The 18,430-nt window shown below is 54.3% G+C and overlaps 1 protein-coding gene across 1 annotated transcript in view; it reads left to right on the top strand.

Annotated features, from left to right (window-relative positions):
- Positions 1-3,861: 3,861 nt before the first annotated feature.
- RASGEF1C (RasGEF domain family member 1C) overlaps positions 3,862-18,430 on the top strand; it is a 35,360-nt gene continuing 20,791 nt past the window's right edge. Inside the window, exons 1-8 of the mRNA XM_057708447.1 lie at positions 3,862-3,942; positions 4,621-4,691; positions 4,896-5,076; positions 5,979-6,332; positions 6,506-6,628; positions 7,799-7,936; positions 15,213-15,413; positions 16,472-16,546. Coding sequence (XP_057564430.1) covers positions 3,862-3,942; positions 4,621-4,691; positions 4,896-5,076; positions 5,979-6,332; positions 6,506-6,628; positions 7,799-7,936; positions 15,213-15,413; positions 16,472-16,546 — 1,224 coding nt within the window. The remainder of the gene's footprint in view (positions 3,943-4,620; positions 4,692-4,895; positions 5,077-5,978; positions 6,333-6,505; positions 6,629-7,798; positions 7,937-15,212; positions 15,414-16,471; positions 16,547-18,430) is intronic.

Below are 18,430 nucleotides of genomic sequence, written 5' to 3'. Positions count from 1 at the left end.
ATACAGGTACCTGGAATAGTGAAATTCTTAGAGGAGAAAATGGAATGTTGATGACCAGGGGCTGGAGGGAGGGGAGAATGGGGAGTTATCGCTTAATGGGCATGGAGTTTTATTTAGAGAAGATGGAAAACTTCTGGAGATGGATAGTAGTGATGACTGAGCAACTAAATGGTTAATGCCACTGAAGTGTACACTTAAAAATGGTTAAAATTGTACATTTTATGTTAAGCATACAGTACGACAATTTTTGAAAAAGATGTAATAGGGGAGGGGGAAGAAATGACGGAATGTGAATATGTAAACGTGCAGACATATACTGCACGGGCAGGCAAAGGCAGAAGTGGCTCTGATTTGAAGTTGTGGCCTCCTACACCCGTCAAGGGTCTGTTGGCAGGGATAAGCCCCAGCAGCTAGTGACAGCTGGTGTCAGAAGCCCCAGCTACGAGGCTGGACGAGCAGGGTAGGGGCCACCAGGCCCCAGCCCGCTTGGAAATCCTGATGAAGCACAGGAGTGCTGTTGACAGAGCTCTGTTAGCAGTTGGAATTACTACTCGTGTTGTGTCCTAGGCCCCTGCAGGTGGTGAGCACCCGTGGGGAGGACTGGCCTTGGCGGTCCTTTCTTCTCCATGGCAGGCACTCTGCTGGTGCTTTGTGCATTTCATCTCACCAGTTCCTCTCCATAAACTGAAGAGAAGGGATTCTTTTCCCTGTTCTCAGGGCACAAAGGCACTTTTCAGGGCTGTTCTCTAGGAGCATCCTTTCTCTTTGTCCCCTTGGCCAGGCCTGGCCCAGTGCCCACCCAGGAAAGAATGCTGGAGAGAACGTCTTCTCTCCAGTCCCCAAAACACACTGCACTGACCAGCCGCACACGTTTCTTCCTTAGGGTGCTTGGATTTCCATTTTTGGCAGCTTTTTTATGCCAATCACCAGTGCTGGGGGCTGAGACAGCGGAATGGGAGTTGTAGACTGGCCTTCCCTGGAGCCAGAGATGTCGCTTCTAAATGTGCTTTTGTCCCACAGTGTAGCTCCCACTGTGGCTTTTTTAAAAGAACAAATTTGATTAAAATCAAAACACAACACAAAAATGTCAGGAGTTCTGGGCTGTCTTAAACCTGGAAGTTCTGAGCATGTAGGTGGTCAGCCCTCGGGGAGCCCAGCAGAGCTGTGTTTTCTCATGCCCACAGCTCTTGGCCACTCTCTACCAGCCTCACCTGCAGGGGGGCTTACTGGGGGTCCTCTCCCTGCATCTGTCAGTCTTCCTGCAGATCAGATCCATGCAATGCAGGCTGGCTGCACCCCACCCATAACTGTTGTGGGAGTCGTAGGGCCTCCAGATATGGGGCCTGGAGACTTAAACACGAGGAGACATAGATACACCTGAGGGATGGGGACTGGGCAGCGGAATAGGATACATGGGCAGAGAAACCGAGGCAGGAGCGCAAGCCTAGGTTGGGGGGAAACTGTGACTCAGAAGCCACTTCTGCCCCTCCCAGGCCTGGCCTGCAGTGGGTCAGGCCTGCTTAGGTCAGGTCCCCCTAGGTGCATTTTCCAGGGCAGTGGTGTCTGATTGGCCCAGCCTGGGCTAATGCCTACCCCTTGGCCAAGTGAGGGCAGGCCTCCCTGATAGTCCCACCAGGACTGTCAGCATTCATCAGAGGGCGTGATTATTCCCCAAAGCAAAACTCTTGTGTTTGTAGCCAGAAGGAAAGGAGATGGGTGCCAAGAAGGCAGACCCAGCCAATGGAGGTGCCAGTAGGGGTGGATTTGGGTCTGGAGCTCAGATCTGGGCTGGGAAGTAGATGGGGTGCCTGGGAGAGGAGGTCCTCTGTACACCTGGGCCCACAGGCTAAAGGTGATACCTGGAAGGGATGGCCTGTCTGCCTAGGCGCCACTGTGACCCCGGGCCAATCAGCACATGCTTCTCCTCTCCTTGTGTTTGGGCACCACTGGTCACACCTCAAGTGTCTGGCCAAGTCCCTTTAATACTGTGGCTTAGGGACACCAGCATCAGTGCCCAGGTGGGCTGATGGTCAGGAACAAAGCCTGGGGTTCAGAAACACCTGTGCTCAAGTCCCAGCTCTTCCAGGTACTCAGTGTGTGAGCTGGATACCTGCCTTTCCCACTCTGAGCCTCAGTTTCCTCATCTGTAAGGTGGGAGGCCTAAGGGATGAGACAGGGGGTCAGGCAGAGAAAACTGGCCCTATCAGCCTTCCAAGTCAGAACTCTAACACTTGAATGCCTGGCACGTTGGCCACTCCTCACCATCCCTGTTTGCACTGTTCAATTTCAGGCCTCACTGCCTCTTACCTGCACCACTGAGTCACTTGAACGCCACATATCTTGACTGAGCACCCACTACGCATGTGCATCCAGGCCCTAGGGTACAGCAGTGGGTGAGCCAGCCCTCCTCCTGGAGAGAACACAATGCCAGGAGACCAAGGCCAGTGTGAAGCCTGGGGGATGAGGAAGGCCCAGTGGGTCCCGGGGGTCAGGAGGGGTGCCAGGCAGGCAGGTCCAGCGTGTTCAAAGATATGGTGTGTGGCTAGTCCTGGGGTAAAGGGACCCTCACCTGGACACATCAGAAAGTGGCCTTTGCAGTTCCAGCCATGGCTGGGCCACTATTGGTTGTGTCCCCTCAGGGACCAGGTCACGGGCTGAGCCTGCCCCCGATCCCACCACCCGCCACAGCCCTGGGATGGGTTCAGGCGTTCCAGCCGGCTTTCATCTTCTCAGCTGCATTTGATGACTGAGCTCAACCTTCGTTCAGCTGGACTGGATCTCACCCAAGACAGTAACAACATACATCAGGGAAAAGGGGGCAGGCACATCAATGAAACATTTTTGAGTGCCTCGGTGTAATTTTTTTTTTTTCCGCTTTTACGTCTCCTCTTAGTCACATTTAAGTTTATTATTGTTACAACCTAAATGTTTTTAATATTGTGACTCTACTACCAGATTATTATAGCTATGGTTAGCTTTGTACATTTTTTTTGAGGTACACCAAAGTGAATCAGCTGTATTTATACATATATCCCCATATCCCCTCCCTCCCGCGACTCCTGCCCACCCTCCCTATCCTGGCCCTCTAAGGCATCACCCATCATCGAGTTGATCTCCCTGTGTTATGCAGCAACGTCCCACTAGCTATCTGTTTTACAGTTGGTAGTGTACATACGTCAATGCTACTCTCCCACTTCGTCCCAGCTTCCCCTTCACACCCCCCCCCCACCCCGTGTCCTCAAGTCCATTCTGCGTGTCGCTTGTATCATGTCATACATGCGGTTTTCTCTCCTGCCATTTTCACTTCATTACATCATAACCGTTTCTGTGTTATCGCTGAGTCCTCATCACCATCGTTTTCAACAGCAATAGAAACTCCATTAATGGGTATGCGACAGTGTCCTGTCCATTCTCCTGTTCGCCATCTGTGTTGCTCTGGATTTTGGTCACTGCTTATAATTCACACGGAACCAAACTCCTTTCCACAGCTTTTCCCCTTCAGATGATTTTCTTGGGATAAACTTACAAGGATTTGATTAAGAGGAGAGGACACGCTCAAACATAAGGCTTTTTGCACATCAAGTCAAATCTTGTCCAATTCAAAGGGGCTGTGATGGTGTATAACTCTGCCCAGCAGTGTTGAAAGGGCTGCTCCAACACGCCAGGCAGCCCTGGTTGTTTTGTTGTCTTGTTCATTTAGTGGGTATAAAGCAGACACCTACCGGAATCATACCATGCACTTGTCTGTCTACACACACAGAGTTCCAGGTCCCCAGCAAAGCAGAGAGAGAGCAAGCTTGAAACAGCTCTTTAGACAGGGCACAGGTGGAGCAGCCCGCCAGCCCGCGTGGGACGCCGTCTATGCCTGCCGCATACTCCCAGCTGCTGCTCATGTACACCATGCAGGCTATGTGCTTAGAAGCACAGGTTGCGGAATTTCTGGTGATTTCAAGGATTTTCAAGAGAAATTGTAACAATAAACAATTTTCCCAGCATCATCGGCTTCTTTTAAAATTGTGGTAAAATACACGTTATATAAGATTTACCATCTTAACCATTTTTAAGTGTACAGTTCAGTTGCATTACCTACATTCACATTGTTGTGCCATCATCACCAGCCTCCATCTCCAGAATTCTTTTCATCTCGCACAATCGAAACTCTGTTAATAACTCCCCATGCTCCTCCTCCCCTGGGAACCACCTTCTACTTTCTGCCTCTATGAACTTGGCTACTGTAGGAACTTCACATAAGAGGAACCATACGGATTTGTGCTTTGTGTCTGGCTTATTTCACTCAGCGTAGCATCCTCAAATTTCATTCACGTGGTGGCACGTGTCAGAATGTCCTTCCTTTTTAAAGCTGAATAATATTCCATCGCACGTATACACCACATTTTGTTATCCATTCATCCATTGATGGACATCCAATGGCTTTTAAAACGTACCCCTGGACATCCAAACAACAGAATACTGTGGAACGGTTAAAAAATAAAAAGCATGAATGTTTATATTTTCTTGTCCTTGTATACAGAGGGACAGAAAGGTAGATACATTAACAAAAGCAGTTACTGTGGGAGAGGATTACGGGGGCGGCTCCGCAGCCCGTACCTGTGTTCCCAGGAGGCTGGAGCCCCTGCTCAGGGCGTCAAGGATGACGTCTGTGCCAGCGCATCTTCAGGGAGGGGCGGGAGGTGTGTCAGGGCACTACCGTGGCTCTGACCGCACCCACCCAATCTCAAAGAAGTATCCGGCTGCAGGAAGTCACCATCCCCTCTCTACGTGCCCGGGCACACCCTTCAGAGCCTCACTGGGGCAGTCTCTCTGCACGCGTTGGCTTGCTTATTGTCTGCCTGCTCAGCCCCTTGTCAGCTCCGAGAGGTCCTGTCCGTCTGCAGCTGCTCCACGTATGCACGCATGAATGACTGTCTCAGCGACAGCAGGAGACACCGGAGACCACAGCAGGCGGACACGCCCATCCATCCACTGAGACTCAGGCCAGGGCCCCGCAGGCAACACGATGGGCGTTCGGAGGCGGGAGGGCGACAGCGACCACCCGTCTGCTCTCTGCGCAGCCCCGTGAGTCACACGGTTCTGGCCCCCAGCTCTGCCCACCCCCTGATGTCCAGTGTAAACTTGCTGCTTCGGAACAGAGCTGGGTCCCAGCCCTCCCAACATCTCGTGTGTCCAGTGCCCCTCACCCGGCCCCTAGTACCTGACCAAGCCTGAGGCGCTCTGGAAGCGTCCCAGTTCATCTCTTGAAGGTGTGGCATCCTGGCTTCCCCAGAAAAGCCCCTCTGCGGCCCCTCACACATTGTCTGACAGACCACCCTGCCCTTCAGAGAGGTTTCCAGAATCACCTCCATCTCCACTACTGGCTCATGTTTGAGGCACGTGGGATCTAGGACAGGCTACAGGGAGAAGGTGCCAGGTGTCTGGCAGGAGAGAGCGGACCTTGCTGTTCTGTCTAGTGGGATTGGGCTCTGGCTGGGGCAGAAGTGCCCCCCCCCCCGCCCCAGAGCTGACCTCCATTCCGCACTGAGCACAGGCAGCCCCCCGGTGCCCACAGGTGCAGCAGCTTTCCCACTGGGATGGACAGGAGACAATTTTGTGCAATTTTACAGTTTCATCAGTTGAAGATTGAACACTTACAACTTGGCTGGAAAGGTGAAATAAAGCTGTGGCTGTCCCTAGAGCTGGGACTGTCCAGGATGCTGTCCACACTGGTTTCCGCACCCTCCCTGCACCGTAACCCAGTCCCTGCACCCCCACACCTGCACTCCCTAGGGACGGCCCTCTGTGGGGCTCCTTCAATTCCCCTGCCCAGTTTGGATCAGGTCCACCCCGATTCATCCTCATGGCCAGCAGCAGGGCGAATACCCTGATTGTCTAAGCCTGGTCAAAAACAACCTGCACTGCAAGGAGCAGTGGATACTGGAAACAGTCAGCCCCTAAATGGCGAGGGCTGATCATGGAAAAAGAGATGGTTCCTAGGGGTTATAGTGGCTGTGGAGTGGGGAGGCCCTCCCTGGCAACCCTCCCAGGAAGTGATCGCTGGGCCCAGGTGGGCACAGAAGTGCCTATGGGAGGCAGGGCCTGCCCAGCCAGGATCCCGGGAGACGAGCAGGTCCAGCTGCCCCTTGCCATTGCAGGTAGGCACGCCCCAGACACTGAGCCACTCCGACATGGTCACCCCGGGCAGCCTCGGCCTACCCCCCGCTGACCCCACGGATGGCGAGGGGGCTGGGCAGCCCCTCCTGGATGGAGCTCCGTCCTCAGCCTCCTTGGACACCCTGATCCAGCACCTGGTACCCACAGCTGACTACTACCCTGAGGTGTGTGATCCACCCCGTGGGGAGTGGGGGGAGCGGAATGGGCTCTCTTCCACCAGGCATGGGGGAGACAGCAGAGCTGAGGCTGGCTGGGCCTGGGGGTGGGGTGGGCTTGGAGTGGGCATGTCCTCCCATGCCCTTTTGTTCAGGTGCTGCCTTCCTCCCGTCTCCCCCAGAAAGCCTACATCTTCACCTTCCTGCTGAGCTCCCGCCTCTTCATCGAGCCCCGGGAGCTCCTGGCCCGGGTCTGCCGCTTGTGCATCGAGCAACAGCAGCTAGACAAGCCAGTGCTGGACAAGGTGAGAGGCAGGGCAGGCCCGGGGGCCTCCGAGTGCACCGGCTCTCCCCTGACATGCCCTTGTGAATCAAGATCTTGGAGAGGCAGTGATTGCCCCCGTTCTGCGGACAAGGAGCCCGCAGGGGTTTCTGACTTGTCTGAAGCCCAGAGCCAGAAGGGACAGAGTCAGAACCTTTAACCCCGGTGCTGTTGTCAATGCCCTAGGGGAGCCCTTGAGCTCACACAGCCCAGACCTGGGCCCCCAGAGCCCCGGGACTAGATGCCCACCTGTGGCCTGGGATGGCCCTGCAGCGCCTGCTGGTCTCCTGCCGCAGCACCCTCTGTTCCATCCTGCCTTCTTCTGTAGGTCCACGATGGCTCAGCCTTCCCTCTGTCCCCCGCATCGTTTCCTCTGTCCCTAGCCATATCCCATGCGCCACAACTGTCTATGTATTCATGTGTGAGTAGGGTTCCAAAGTCCCATGATAGAAACCCAATTTCAACTGGCCTAAGGCAAAGGGACTTTACTGGCTCATGTAACTGCAAGTCTCAAGCTACCGCTGGCTGCAGGGGCTCAAACATCATTAAAACATGGTCTTTCTCCCTAAGAGAGAGACCCCTTGCTTTGTTTTCCTCTGAGCCAGCCCCACTCTTGCTCAGGCAGGTTCTCTGCACAGTGACAGGTGGCCTCCATGGCTCCAGGGTCATGGTCTACCCTTCCCAATCCTGTGGAAAGAGGACCCCGATAAATAAAAGCCCTGATCTCATTGGCCACGTGCCCCTCTGTGAGCCAGTCACGGTGCTTGCTGGGGGAGTGCCCTGCCCTGATTGGCCAGCACTGATCTGGGCACACTCCTGGAGCCCTGAGGCAGGCTCAGCTAGGAATGAAGGAGAGGGCGCCCCCACAGGCACACTGAGGTGCTGTCACCACAGAAAGGGAGATGGGATGACTGGCAGTTACACACAAGAGAGGACCCCCAACCCAAACGCGTGTCTGTGCCCCTCTGCTCTCCTGTGGTCAGCCCCCATCCCCATGTCCCATCTCTGTCTCTTGGCACAAAGAAGGCACGAGGCCCATGCCTCCTCGGCCATCGCTGCTGCCCCTCGGACAGCCCGGACCCGCAGTGAGTGGCTGAGGCAGTGGCGACTGTGACCCCCACCAAATGCAGACGACCCTCGGCTTGCCTTGCAGGCCCGGGTCCGGAAGTTTGGCCCCAAACTGCTCCAGTTGTTGGCCGAGTGGACAGAGACGTTCCCAAGGGACTTCCAGGAAGAGTCGACCATCGGTCTCCTGAAGGACGTGGTGGGCCGCCTCGCCCCCTGTGACGAGGTGGGCAAGCCAAGCAGTTCTCTTTAGCTTGTCTACACCCTCACGCCCCGGACCTGAGTCTGCTCCTGGGCCTGCCTCGGGCCCTCGTCTCCCCACCAGCACACTGCAGCCCCTCTAAAATCAGCCCCTTTCTGCCCCATCAGAGAATCAGGCACTGCAGAGCTGGCAGGGAAACCAAACCTCTGGTTCCAGAGCTGGTCTCTTGACTTCTCTCCTGTCCTGCTCTCATCAGTGGCATCAGATGGCAAGCAAAGGGCGTTTGCGGCTGCATGGTCAAGCCGTTGGTCGGTGACCCATTAGGCTGGCCTGGCAGAACCCTCTTCCCCAGTAGCTTGGGGGCCAGCCAGTGTACTGGGCATCACAGCCTGCCCGTGTGCCCCACACCCTGCCTTGCTCTCCCAGCTGCATTACTCTGGGGAAGGCACTTAAAGGTGAAAGAGGAACAAAAATCCCTACCTCCCAGGATTAGGGTGAGAACACTGAGAGGGAATGCATGTCACTTGCCTTGAAAGGAGACTGAATGTGGCAAGCTGATAGCTAGTGACATGCCCTCCAGTGGGTCTGAACACAGAGCCAGCCAGAGCCAAAGGAAAACTGCTAAGACAGCCTGGGCAACAGGATGCCATAAAGTCCACAGCCTAACTGAGGCTCCAAAAGGGAGGCCCTGCCCTGGGGTCATTTCACAAAGCAGGCAAGTTAGTTGTTCTGAGATCGTGGGAGATGAGGGTCATCTCTCCTCCTCCTCTGCATCCCCTGATCCGTCTGGGGCTTATAACGCTTGACTTGGGTCGCAGCAGGAAGCAGGCTGAGGGAGGACTCAATGATTGGATAGATGAGGGGGATGAAGCAGGAAGGGGAGATGCTGACAGAGTTGGAATACTTTGATGGATGAGTGCAGGCGGGGAGAGAGATGTTTGGGCAGTTGGGTAGGCAGGGAGATTTATGGGATACGTGGATGTGGAAAGATTGATGGAAAGAAGTAGAGGAGAAAGGTAGAAATGTTAGCTAGATGCGTAAGTAGATGGATGAATAGATGGATGGAAGGGTGGGTGAATGGGTAGGTGGATGGGTGTGTGTGGGTGGATGGGTGGGTGAGACCATGGATAGGAAGGTGGGTGGGTGAGAACATGGATAGGAAGGTGGGTAGGTGGGTGGGTGGGTGAGATCATTGATAGGAAAGTGGGTGGATGGGTGGGTGAGAACATGGATAGGAAGGTGAGTGGGTGGGTGGGTGGGTGAGAACATGGATAGGAAGGTGGGTGGGTGAGACCATGGATAGGAAGGTGGGTGGGTGAGTGGGTGAGACCATGGATAGGAAGGTGGGTGGGTGGGTGGGTAGGTGGATGGATGGATGGATGAGTTGGTAGTAGATATGTGAGTGGATAGATAGATGGATGGATGGATGGATGAGTGAGTAGATGGATGAGGGCAAATGTTAGCATGGAGGGAGGAAGGATAAATAAGTGAATTGATGGGTCTGTGGGTGGACGACTGTATAAAAGGGGAGATGGGTGGAAAATAGATGGGTGCAGGGATGGTGGATGGATCGATGGATGGATGGATGGATGGATGGATGGATGGATGGATGGAATGGAGGATATGTAGGGGGATGAGAGCCCAGTCCTCTGCTTTATCTCCCTCCCCCCGCAGTAGGCCTTCAAGAAGTGCAGGTCTAAGCCATTGACGAGATGAATTATCTGCCATTATCAGGCCTGCCTCGGCCATTGGCAGAGCCATTTCAGAGGCAGACCTGCCATTCTGGCTCACGGTGTGGGACAGGAGTAAGTCCAAGCTTGTTTCCTTGCGAAGCAGTGCCTCCTCACTGAGCCCTCAAGAATCTGTCAGGACTGTGCTGGGAAATCTTGTCTAACCACCCAGTGGATGAAAATAAGATACAACCAAGACCTGTGAGAGGGCTGTGGGAGGCAGTCGTCCACCAGGTGTGGATTTTCAGAGCAGAAATGACTCATTTGGGGCATTTCTCATTCCTTCCCTTGGAATCCAGTCAGGTGTGCTGAGTGGAACTTGAACTGGGACTCCCTAGTCCCCGTGCCACCCAGCCTAGCACAGGCCAAGGGTGCCCCACGTGTCTTTGTGATCCCCAAGTTGTCCTTCCCCAAAAAGCGCCGGCTCCAAGGGGGTGTCCTGTAGGTGCTAGTTCCCCTCCCCTGGGCGCTGTGGGTAGACTTCAGGCTGCACCCCTCCCAGCACAGGCACCGTCTCGGCTGGGAAAGGAGCTGGTGAGCCCTGAACCAAACTGTTGAGGCCGGGCCCACAGGACTCAGAACACGAGGTCTGGGTCAGACCTTCTGAGCCCAGATCCCAGCTCAGAAACCACAGCTGTGTGACTTTGGGCAAGGTGCTTCCCCTCTCTGAACTTCAGTTTCTTCATCAGTCCAACAGAGATGATAACTGTCCCCACCACACGGGTCTGTGGCCGCGTCCCTGAGCCCCGTGTGCTCGTATTTCAGCACTTGGTAACTGTGAGCTCTGATAAGGAACAAATTCTTTCCAACATTCAGGCTCATGGGGCTTATTCTTAACTTTCATGAAATGCTTGTTAGGGAACATTTCAAATGTATACAAACATAGATCACAGTAACTGTGAACTCCTGAGCGCTCCTTGCCTAGCTGCAACCATTATCCACAATTTGCCAAACTTGTTTCTTCTATCCCCTCATACACTTCCCCTCCCTCCAAATTATTTTTTTAATCATAGACATTATATCTTTTGCTCCAAAAGTATTTCAGAATCATCTTGTAAAAGAGTTCATACCTAGAGACAGGATCAAATGATATAAAGCATTGCGCGCAATACAACGAGACGAGCACAAGTGTTTTCAGAACTGTGTGTCTGTGGGCAAGTTACTTAACCTCTCTTAAACTCACTTCCATAGGAGGGAAGATGCTACTCCCTCCCTCACAGGACTGTGAGGAGAACAGTGATGCTCGGGGACGTGGCGGAGGTAGTACAGGGCCAGGGCGGTGTGGGGCTTCCCCATCAGAGTGGCTGTGCGAGGTGACACCTTTCTCTTTCCTCCTGCCTCCCTGCCGTTTCCTGGAAGCCTCATGTCCTCACTGTGCTCCCCGCCACATCTCAGGAACCGGGAACAAGGGGCTGGAGAGGCTCTGGGAAGGCCATTCTCTGTGACTATGGGTCCTGTTCTGCTCCAGGCGACCCTCTGCTGGGCAGGAGACCCGGCCTTCGAGGGAGTTCCCTTCCTGGTAGGTTGGGCTCAGCAGTTTCAGCTCAAGAAGGCCAATGCCGGGACTTCCCTGGTGGCACAGTGGTTAAGGATCCACCTGCCGATGCAGGGGACACGGGTTTGGTCCCTGGCCGGGGAAGATCCCACATGCTGCAGAGCAACGAAGCCCATGAGCCACAACTACTGAGCCCGCATGCTGCAACTACTGAAGCATGCGCACCTAGAGTCCGTGCTCCACAACAAGAGAAGCCACTGAAATGAGAAGCCCACACATCACAGCGAAGAGTAGCCCCTGCTCGCCACAATTAGAGAAAAGCCCTTGCAGCCACGAAGACCCAATGCAACCAAAAATTTGAAAAAGAAAAAAGAAGGCCCATGCCGAAGCTGAGGGAGACTGGCAGGTCCCAGGGAGGCCTGGAGGGTCACAGCCCTGGTGAGGGAGACAGGACAGGAGGACAGCAGTGCCCTGGCCACACCCACTGGGCGAGCCAGAGGAGGCTGAGTGTGCAGGCAGCCCCCCCGGGGTCTGGCCTTGCTCTCCCACTCACGGGGCTGTCGGCTAGCTCCCCCCAGGGCATAGGTGGTAGGCAGCCCACCTAGAGAGTGAGCTGCCAGGGGGTGCAGAGCACCTGCCTGTGCAGGTGGGCTGAGCCCGTTGGACATCAGCTGTGGGCTGGCTCAGGTGGGAGCTTTCAGGAACTTCAGAGAAACAAGGGCCCATACTTGTCTGGATGGAAATGGGTCCTAATCACCAAATGTTCGGTCCAAGAGTCCTTGGAGGCACTTGGAGGGCCATGGCCACCACGCAGGCCACCCTTGGACGGCGACCTCTACGCTCACACCCGGCTCTGTGCATGCAGCAGGCGGCTCTGTGAGGATGACAGAGAAGACAGTCCAGCTCCCTGTCCTCCCAGCTCACGGGGAAGCCACTGGGGGAGAGCTGAGCCACGCTGGGCGCGCCCTGGCACTCCGCATGTGGGCTCCTGACGGCAGCAAGGAACACCTGGCGTTGTCAGTGGCAGGGCCCTGGGCCTGCCCAGATTCACCGAGATCTCCCAGCCTGTGTCCACAAGCTGTAGAAATCAGTGAGAAAATGAGAGGAGGTCAAAGAGAAGGTCAAATACCCTCCCCACATTCAGAGGGGGAGCAGAAGATTAGGGAAAAAACAATAGATAAGCTTGAGGTTAACATCACTGGAAAATTTTTAAATGAATTAGCGCACAGCAATGGCAATTATTGGAAGTGGATATTGGTTCAATAGAAACACGTCTTGCTACATTGTCTGCGTATTTTTAAAAATAGGGCCAGTGCCTGGTTCTATCAACCTGTAGCTACAGACGCATGCATCCTTGACTTCAGTGGGACTCCGCAGTCTGCCTCGGAGAGGCTGGCTGACTAGGAGCAGGTGAGGGCCAGCTTTATCCAATCAGCAAATGCACGTGGCCCCTCCTGTCCATGCTGAGAGCCCCCAAAGAGTGAGCCGGTGTTGTCCTCATGGAGCTGGTACTTCAGTGAGAGGCTTGGACAAGGGCTGTGAAGGAAGGACGTGGAGCTTGGAGGGAGAAGGCTGTGCAGGTCCTGCCTGAGTCATGGGGCAGGAGGCACAAGAGGTCAAAGGGATGGGGCCTGTGTCTGGAGCACAAAAATAGGAGCCAAGGCTACATGGAGGCCATTGAGCATGGCCAGAGCTGACCTCCGAGCCTCCGAGCCACGCCGGGCTTTTTTCTTTGCAAAGCAGGGAGGCAACTGAGGAAAGGAGGGTGCAGTGGTCAGATGTACATTTTGAACAGAACACTCCTGCCGCAGGGTGGGATGGAGAGAGGCTGATGTGGATGCATGGGGCCCACTGAGGAGGCTGTGGCAGCACCAGGGAAGTGACTATGGCCTGGACCACATACACTGTGGTAAGACAAGCATGGAAACGGAAGAAAGCAAAATCAAGAGAGAGAGTTGGTGATGGCCTGGAGGGGCCTGACGGAAAACGTGATTTGAGGATGATTCCATGTCCGGGTGCCTGATGCCGGTGCTCCGTTCAGCGCCACAGGGATGCAGGTGGAAGAGGCAGCCCTGGGGAGCAGAGCGTGCCTTCTGCTTGCATGTGTCCGGTCCAGGTGGTCCCTTGCCCACGTGGTTCTGGAGATCAGAGGAGAACAGTGCCCACACACGAATCCTAAACGACACTCTGGACAAGAACCAGAAAACCCAGGAATGAAGTACAGAGGATGGTGAAGAGAGGAATAGATGGAGGCAGGAGGAACCCAGCATCCAACCGCTGTGCAGACAGACCAGCCTGCCAGCAGCCCAAGGCAGGAGAAACTGGGGAGTGGAGGTGGATGCTGCCTGAGAAGCAGCCCTTGGCTTTCATGACAGGAGGTCCTTGGTGACAGGCAGAGTCAGTCTGGTGATGGGAGGGGAGCCAGATGAGGTGGTGGAGCGTTGAGTGGGAGATGTAGGATCTCAACAGCCAGTGTAGCCACCTCTGGGTTGGGTAGCAGAGAGAGATGGGGGGCTCACCAGTGACTGACTGTGTCACTGTGGCTGGCTCTGGCCGGACCTAACGCACTATCTTCCTGGCGCTCAAATGAAGACCTGGGAGGCAGCATGTGTGCTGGCCACCCTTTTGGATACAGCAACGCTGAGAGGTGTTCCTTCCTCTGGCTACAAAGGAAAGAGTTGGACCTTGGTTTACCCACACGCTGCCCAGCCGACCCATGGGTGCCTTCTGGGTCTGCTCCGCATGGCTCTGGGAGTTAGGGTTAGTGTTAGGCTTTGGATTTGGGTTCAGGTTTGGGTTGTCTGTGTCCTAAGCACTCTACCACAGGCCGCCCTGGCCGCTCCACAGAGAAGCACTTTCATAAGTGGCTGGGATGCCATCTCCATCACCAGGGCTCTGGGCACCCACAGTGCTGGACCTCAGTGCTCCTTTGAGCTCCATCAGAGAACTTGAGGAAACAGAGGTCCCCAGGCAAGCCCTACGCCCTACGCCCTACCTGCAAAATGCCTCTGGGTTTGCGTGCATGAAGAATATGCACTTTTTCTGTCTGAAATTGCCTGACAGTGCTGACTATCCACCACCTCCTTCTGAGGCCTCTGGGACCAGGCCCGCTGGAGATTCCACCTGTCTGCCTGACACCTTGTTGCTGCCAAGAGTCCAGGCCCTGGATGCCCACTGCCGCTCCTAGGCCAGCTCCTGGCTCAAGGAGATTGAATTCACCTCTGCAGGAGCATTTGCTGACCAATCAGGGGCCTCTTCTGTGGGCTACTGACCAAACCTTTGGGGATGTGTGGACGTCTTGCACAGTAAACCCAGCTAGTCTGTTGCACCTTCCTTGGAAATAGGGGTCTCTGAGAGGCAAGAATCCGTTTCCCCATGGGGTGGGAGGGTGGTCCCTGCACCGAGCCCAGGGCACGTGAGCTGCATGGTGAGGGGCTCTGTCGGTACAGTAAATGGTTATCAAATGTCCACTGCATGCCTAGAGCTGTGACACAGAAAGGTCAACACAGACCTCCCTGCCACTGCCAAGCTACCATTCTGCAGGGGAGTAGACAGCCCCAGGCATGTCTTGCAGTGGTCCTATGAGGGAGTCACCCAGGGTGAGCTGGAGAAAGAGTGCTTGGAGCAGAGGATGGACAGCAAGTCTGCTTAGGGAAGGCCTCACTAAACGAGGCCTGGGAGACAGGAGGGGACCCCCATTAAAGCCAAGGGAAAGGCTGGCGCCCATGGCAGGGCCCATTCCGCATCTCCGTCCTCTCTCCCTCCACTCCCTGGCAATCCCTTCCCCACCCTGCCCCTCTGCCCAGACAGCGGGGGTGGCTTTGCACCCCAGTCACCCCCCTTAATGTGTGCTCTTCTTGGCTCCCACTGGGAATCCTGCAGCCCCCTCCCCCGCCAGCCATGACTGAAAGCTCCAACCCCAGCCTCCCTTGGATTGGGTCCTGCTTCAGGGTGGGGGCAGGTGTGGGCACCCAGGAGCAGCCCATCCCTGCCAGCTGGGGAGCCTGCCTGCCTCAGGTATTAGATACACGGAGACAGGTTCCCAGGCCTGAGCGCGTGCTCTCCCTGCCTCCAGGCATACCGGAAAAGGATGCATCAGCTCCTGCAGGCTCTGCACCAGAAGCTGGCGGCTCTGGGCCAGGGGCCAGAAGGCCTGCCGGCTGCCGACAAGCCCATCTCCTACAGGACCAAGCCTCCCGCCTCCATTCACAGGGAGCTCCTCGGCGTCTGCAGTGACCCCTACACGCTGGCTCAGCAGCTGACCCACGTGGAGCTGGTAAGCGGGCCCATGCCACCGTCCACTCAGACCCGGAGCCTGGAACCCCGGGAATAGCCGGCCACACCCCCACTCCCCCTCTGGTCCCCGACCTTGTCTCAGCCTAACCCAGGGCCTGAGCCCATCACATCAGGGCCACCTGGGCATCTCCAGAGGGCTTGGGCTCTGGAGCAGTCTCTTATCTTGCTTGGGGCCAAGAACAAGAGGGCTGGAGGTACCAGCCCTGCCCAACTTTGACCTCTGGGCTGCCTGAGAGTCCAGGCCTGGGACAGAGGAATTAGGTTCCGATCCTGGCTCTAACACCACCAGATGTGTGATCCTCCCACAGGTAGCGCCTTCCCTACCCGGGCCTTGGTTTTGCCCATCCGGGACTCACAGTGTACCCACCCCAGCTTCCCAGAGAAGCACAGACAGGCCTTCCTGCTTGTGAAAGGCTTAGGCCTGGCCGAACCTCCAGAATATTGGGTTCCTTGTAGATGTAGAGGCCAAGGGGCCTGCCCCAGGGAGAAAGGAGGCTGGGGAGTAGGTGTCTTTTCTTTTAAACCTCCACCACTTAGGGCACCCTTACTGCCTTCCAGGCATTATATTCAAGACTTACATGCACGATCTCCTTTCATCTTCCCACCACCCTGCCAAGCAGGTGCCATTATTATTCTCTTTTCACAAATGAGGAAGCTAAAGCCCAGAGTGTTTAAGTGATTTGCCAGAAGTCACACAGCAGAAGGGATAGAGCCAGGATTCGATTCTGACCCAGGCCCCATGCTCTTCGCCACCAGGCCTACCAGACCTGGAAAGAGCAGGTCATTTCAATTACCCAGTTTCAAGCCTGGTTTCCTAGGTGTCACACCCCACGAGCACTGCCTACAGAGACAGCAGCCAGTTCGTGGGAAAGGGGGGGGGGGCTGCCCCCTTCAGATGTTGCTGAGCTCTGTGACAACCCAGAACAGTGCTGTGGAGCCCCGGTGAGAAGGGCGAGGGAGCCCATGCCAGGCCCCCCCTGGGCATCCCTTGCCCGTACCTCCCTTCTTCTCCCGACTCCTCTTCTCTCTCTGGTGCAGGAACGGCTACAGCACATTGGACCTGAGGAATTTGTCCAGGCTTTTGTGAACAGGGATCCTCTGGCCAGCACAAAGGTAGAAGGCCCTTGGACAGACTGTGACCCCTCCCCTCCAGTCCCTCTGTGGGGTCCCCAGAGCATCAGCTGAGCCAGCTTCAGAGGGACCATGCCCCCTCTGCCCATGCCCCTGGCCCAAGGCCGTCATCACACCCCAGCAGCCCGGGTCCTGGGGAAGCCTGGGAGGGCGGGATGAGCCTGGCCGGGTCACCCACCCAGCGAGAGCAGAGGGGCAGTCGAGGCGCAGAAGCCTGTGTGGGTTAGAGGGTGGAGGTTTGCTCGGAGACCCCGTGTGCCCTCCTGGTCTATGCAGCGGGTGCCGATGCCCTCTAGTGGCCCCTCAGGCGAGCACGGGCTGGTGCATGCTGCCTAAGAAGTTAAGGGCACGCTCTTCCCGTGGAAGGTGGATCACACGCCAGATTTCAGAGCCTGCCCCTCCCTCTCAGAGCCCAGCCAGCAGTTTGCCTGGTGCTTATTAAGGAGTTAAATCTGAACCAGAACTGGAAATATTCTGTCTTCTGCCCTGGCACCTAATAAAAGAAGTGCAAACTAAATACACAATTGCACTTCACCTCTTGGATAAGCAAAGATGAAACACTGGGTGTGTATGTGTAGCGAAAGGGACAGTGTCATACACAGCTGTCATACACATGGGCACAGCCACTGAGGAGAGGAGAGTGGCAATAGCATTGACACTTGAAATATACACTCTGGACCCCAACTTTCCACACCTAACAATTTAACCTACAGATATACACACACATACACAAAGATGTATGCACAAAGGTATTTGGGATATCTTTCTGTGTTTTATGACCAAAGGCTGGAATCAAACTCCCATCCACAGGGACTCGATTAAACATTATAATACATCCATACCTATGTATGTATGTAATGCTATGCAACTATTAGAATAAGAGAGACTGTGAGAATGGAATAATCACCAAAGAGCCGTTGTTGAGAGAAGAAAGTAGAGTGAAGAGCCGTGACCAAGAGTATGTGACCATCTGTGTAACAACAGCAAGTAGGAGGGTGCACAGTACACATCTGCTTGCACATGCATGTGGACACTCTTAGGAACACTGGATGCCCTGGGGAGCCCGGCTCGCAGCTGCGAGCAAGAGTGGGAAGGAGACTTTGCGACTCTTAGTGGGTTGTTTTTTTCTGTTTTGTTTTGTTTGGGGTTTTGTCCATTTCCAAGTGTTATTTTTTGTTGTTGTTCTGAAATACATCAAGGTTGCACGTGGCATTTATTTATGCAGTCTACTGGAGAGGACCATTTTTGTGTTGTTTCCAGCCTCTTGGCTATTATAGATATTGTTGAGATGAACATTCTTACACATTTCCAATGTATGTGGGTACATTTGTTTCTAGGGCATCAGTTCTCGAATGTTTTGGTCTCAGGATGCCTTTTGCTCTTAAAACTTATGGAAGACCCCAAGGAACTTTTGGTTACATAGGTTAGTTACTAATAATATCTACTGATATTTATTATATTAGGCATTAAAGCCAAGAACTTTAAAAAATATTTATTTATTCAAAAATCATAATAATCCATCATATGGTAATGTATGTCTTATGAAAAATAACTATTTCCCAAAATAAAAAAAGTAATGACACAGATGTAGAGAACAAACATATGGACACCAAGTGGGGAAAGCGGGGAGGGTTGAGGGGGAATGAATTAGGAGACTGGGATACCAAACTGTACAGTCTAAATATATGCAGTTTATTGTATGTTAACTGTATCTCAATAAAAGTTCTTAAAAAAAGTAATGAGAAGAGTAATATTGTTTTACAGTATTTTTACAAATCTCTTTAATGACTGACGATAGAAGACAGTTGAATTCTCTTAATCTACTTCTGCATTCAATCTCTTGACCTAACATTGTTTTGATTGAAA

This window comes from Hippopotamus amphibius, chromosome 15, assembly GCF_030028045.1.
Source record: "Hippopotamus amphibius kiboko isolate mHipAmp2 chromosome 15, mHipAmp2.hap2, whole genome shotgun sequence".
NCBI classification, from domain to species: Eukaryota; Metazoa; Chordata; class Mammalia; order Artiodactyla; family Hippopotamidae; genus Hippopotamus; species Hippopotamus amphibius.
This window is presented reverse-complemented; position numbering and strand designations above follow the sequence as displayed.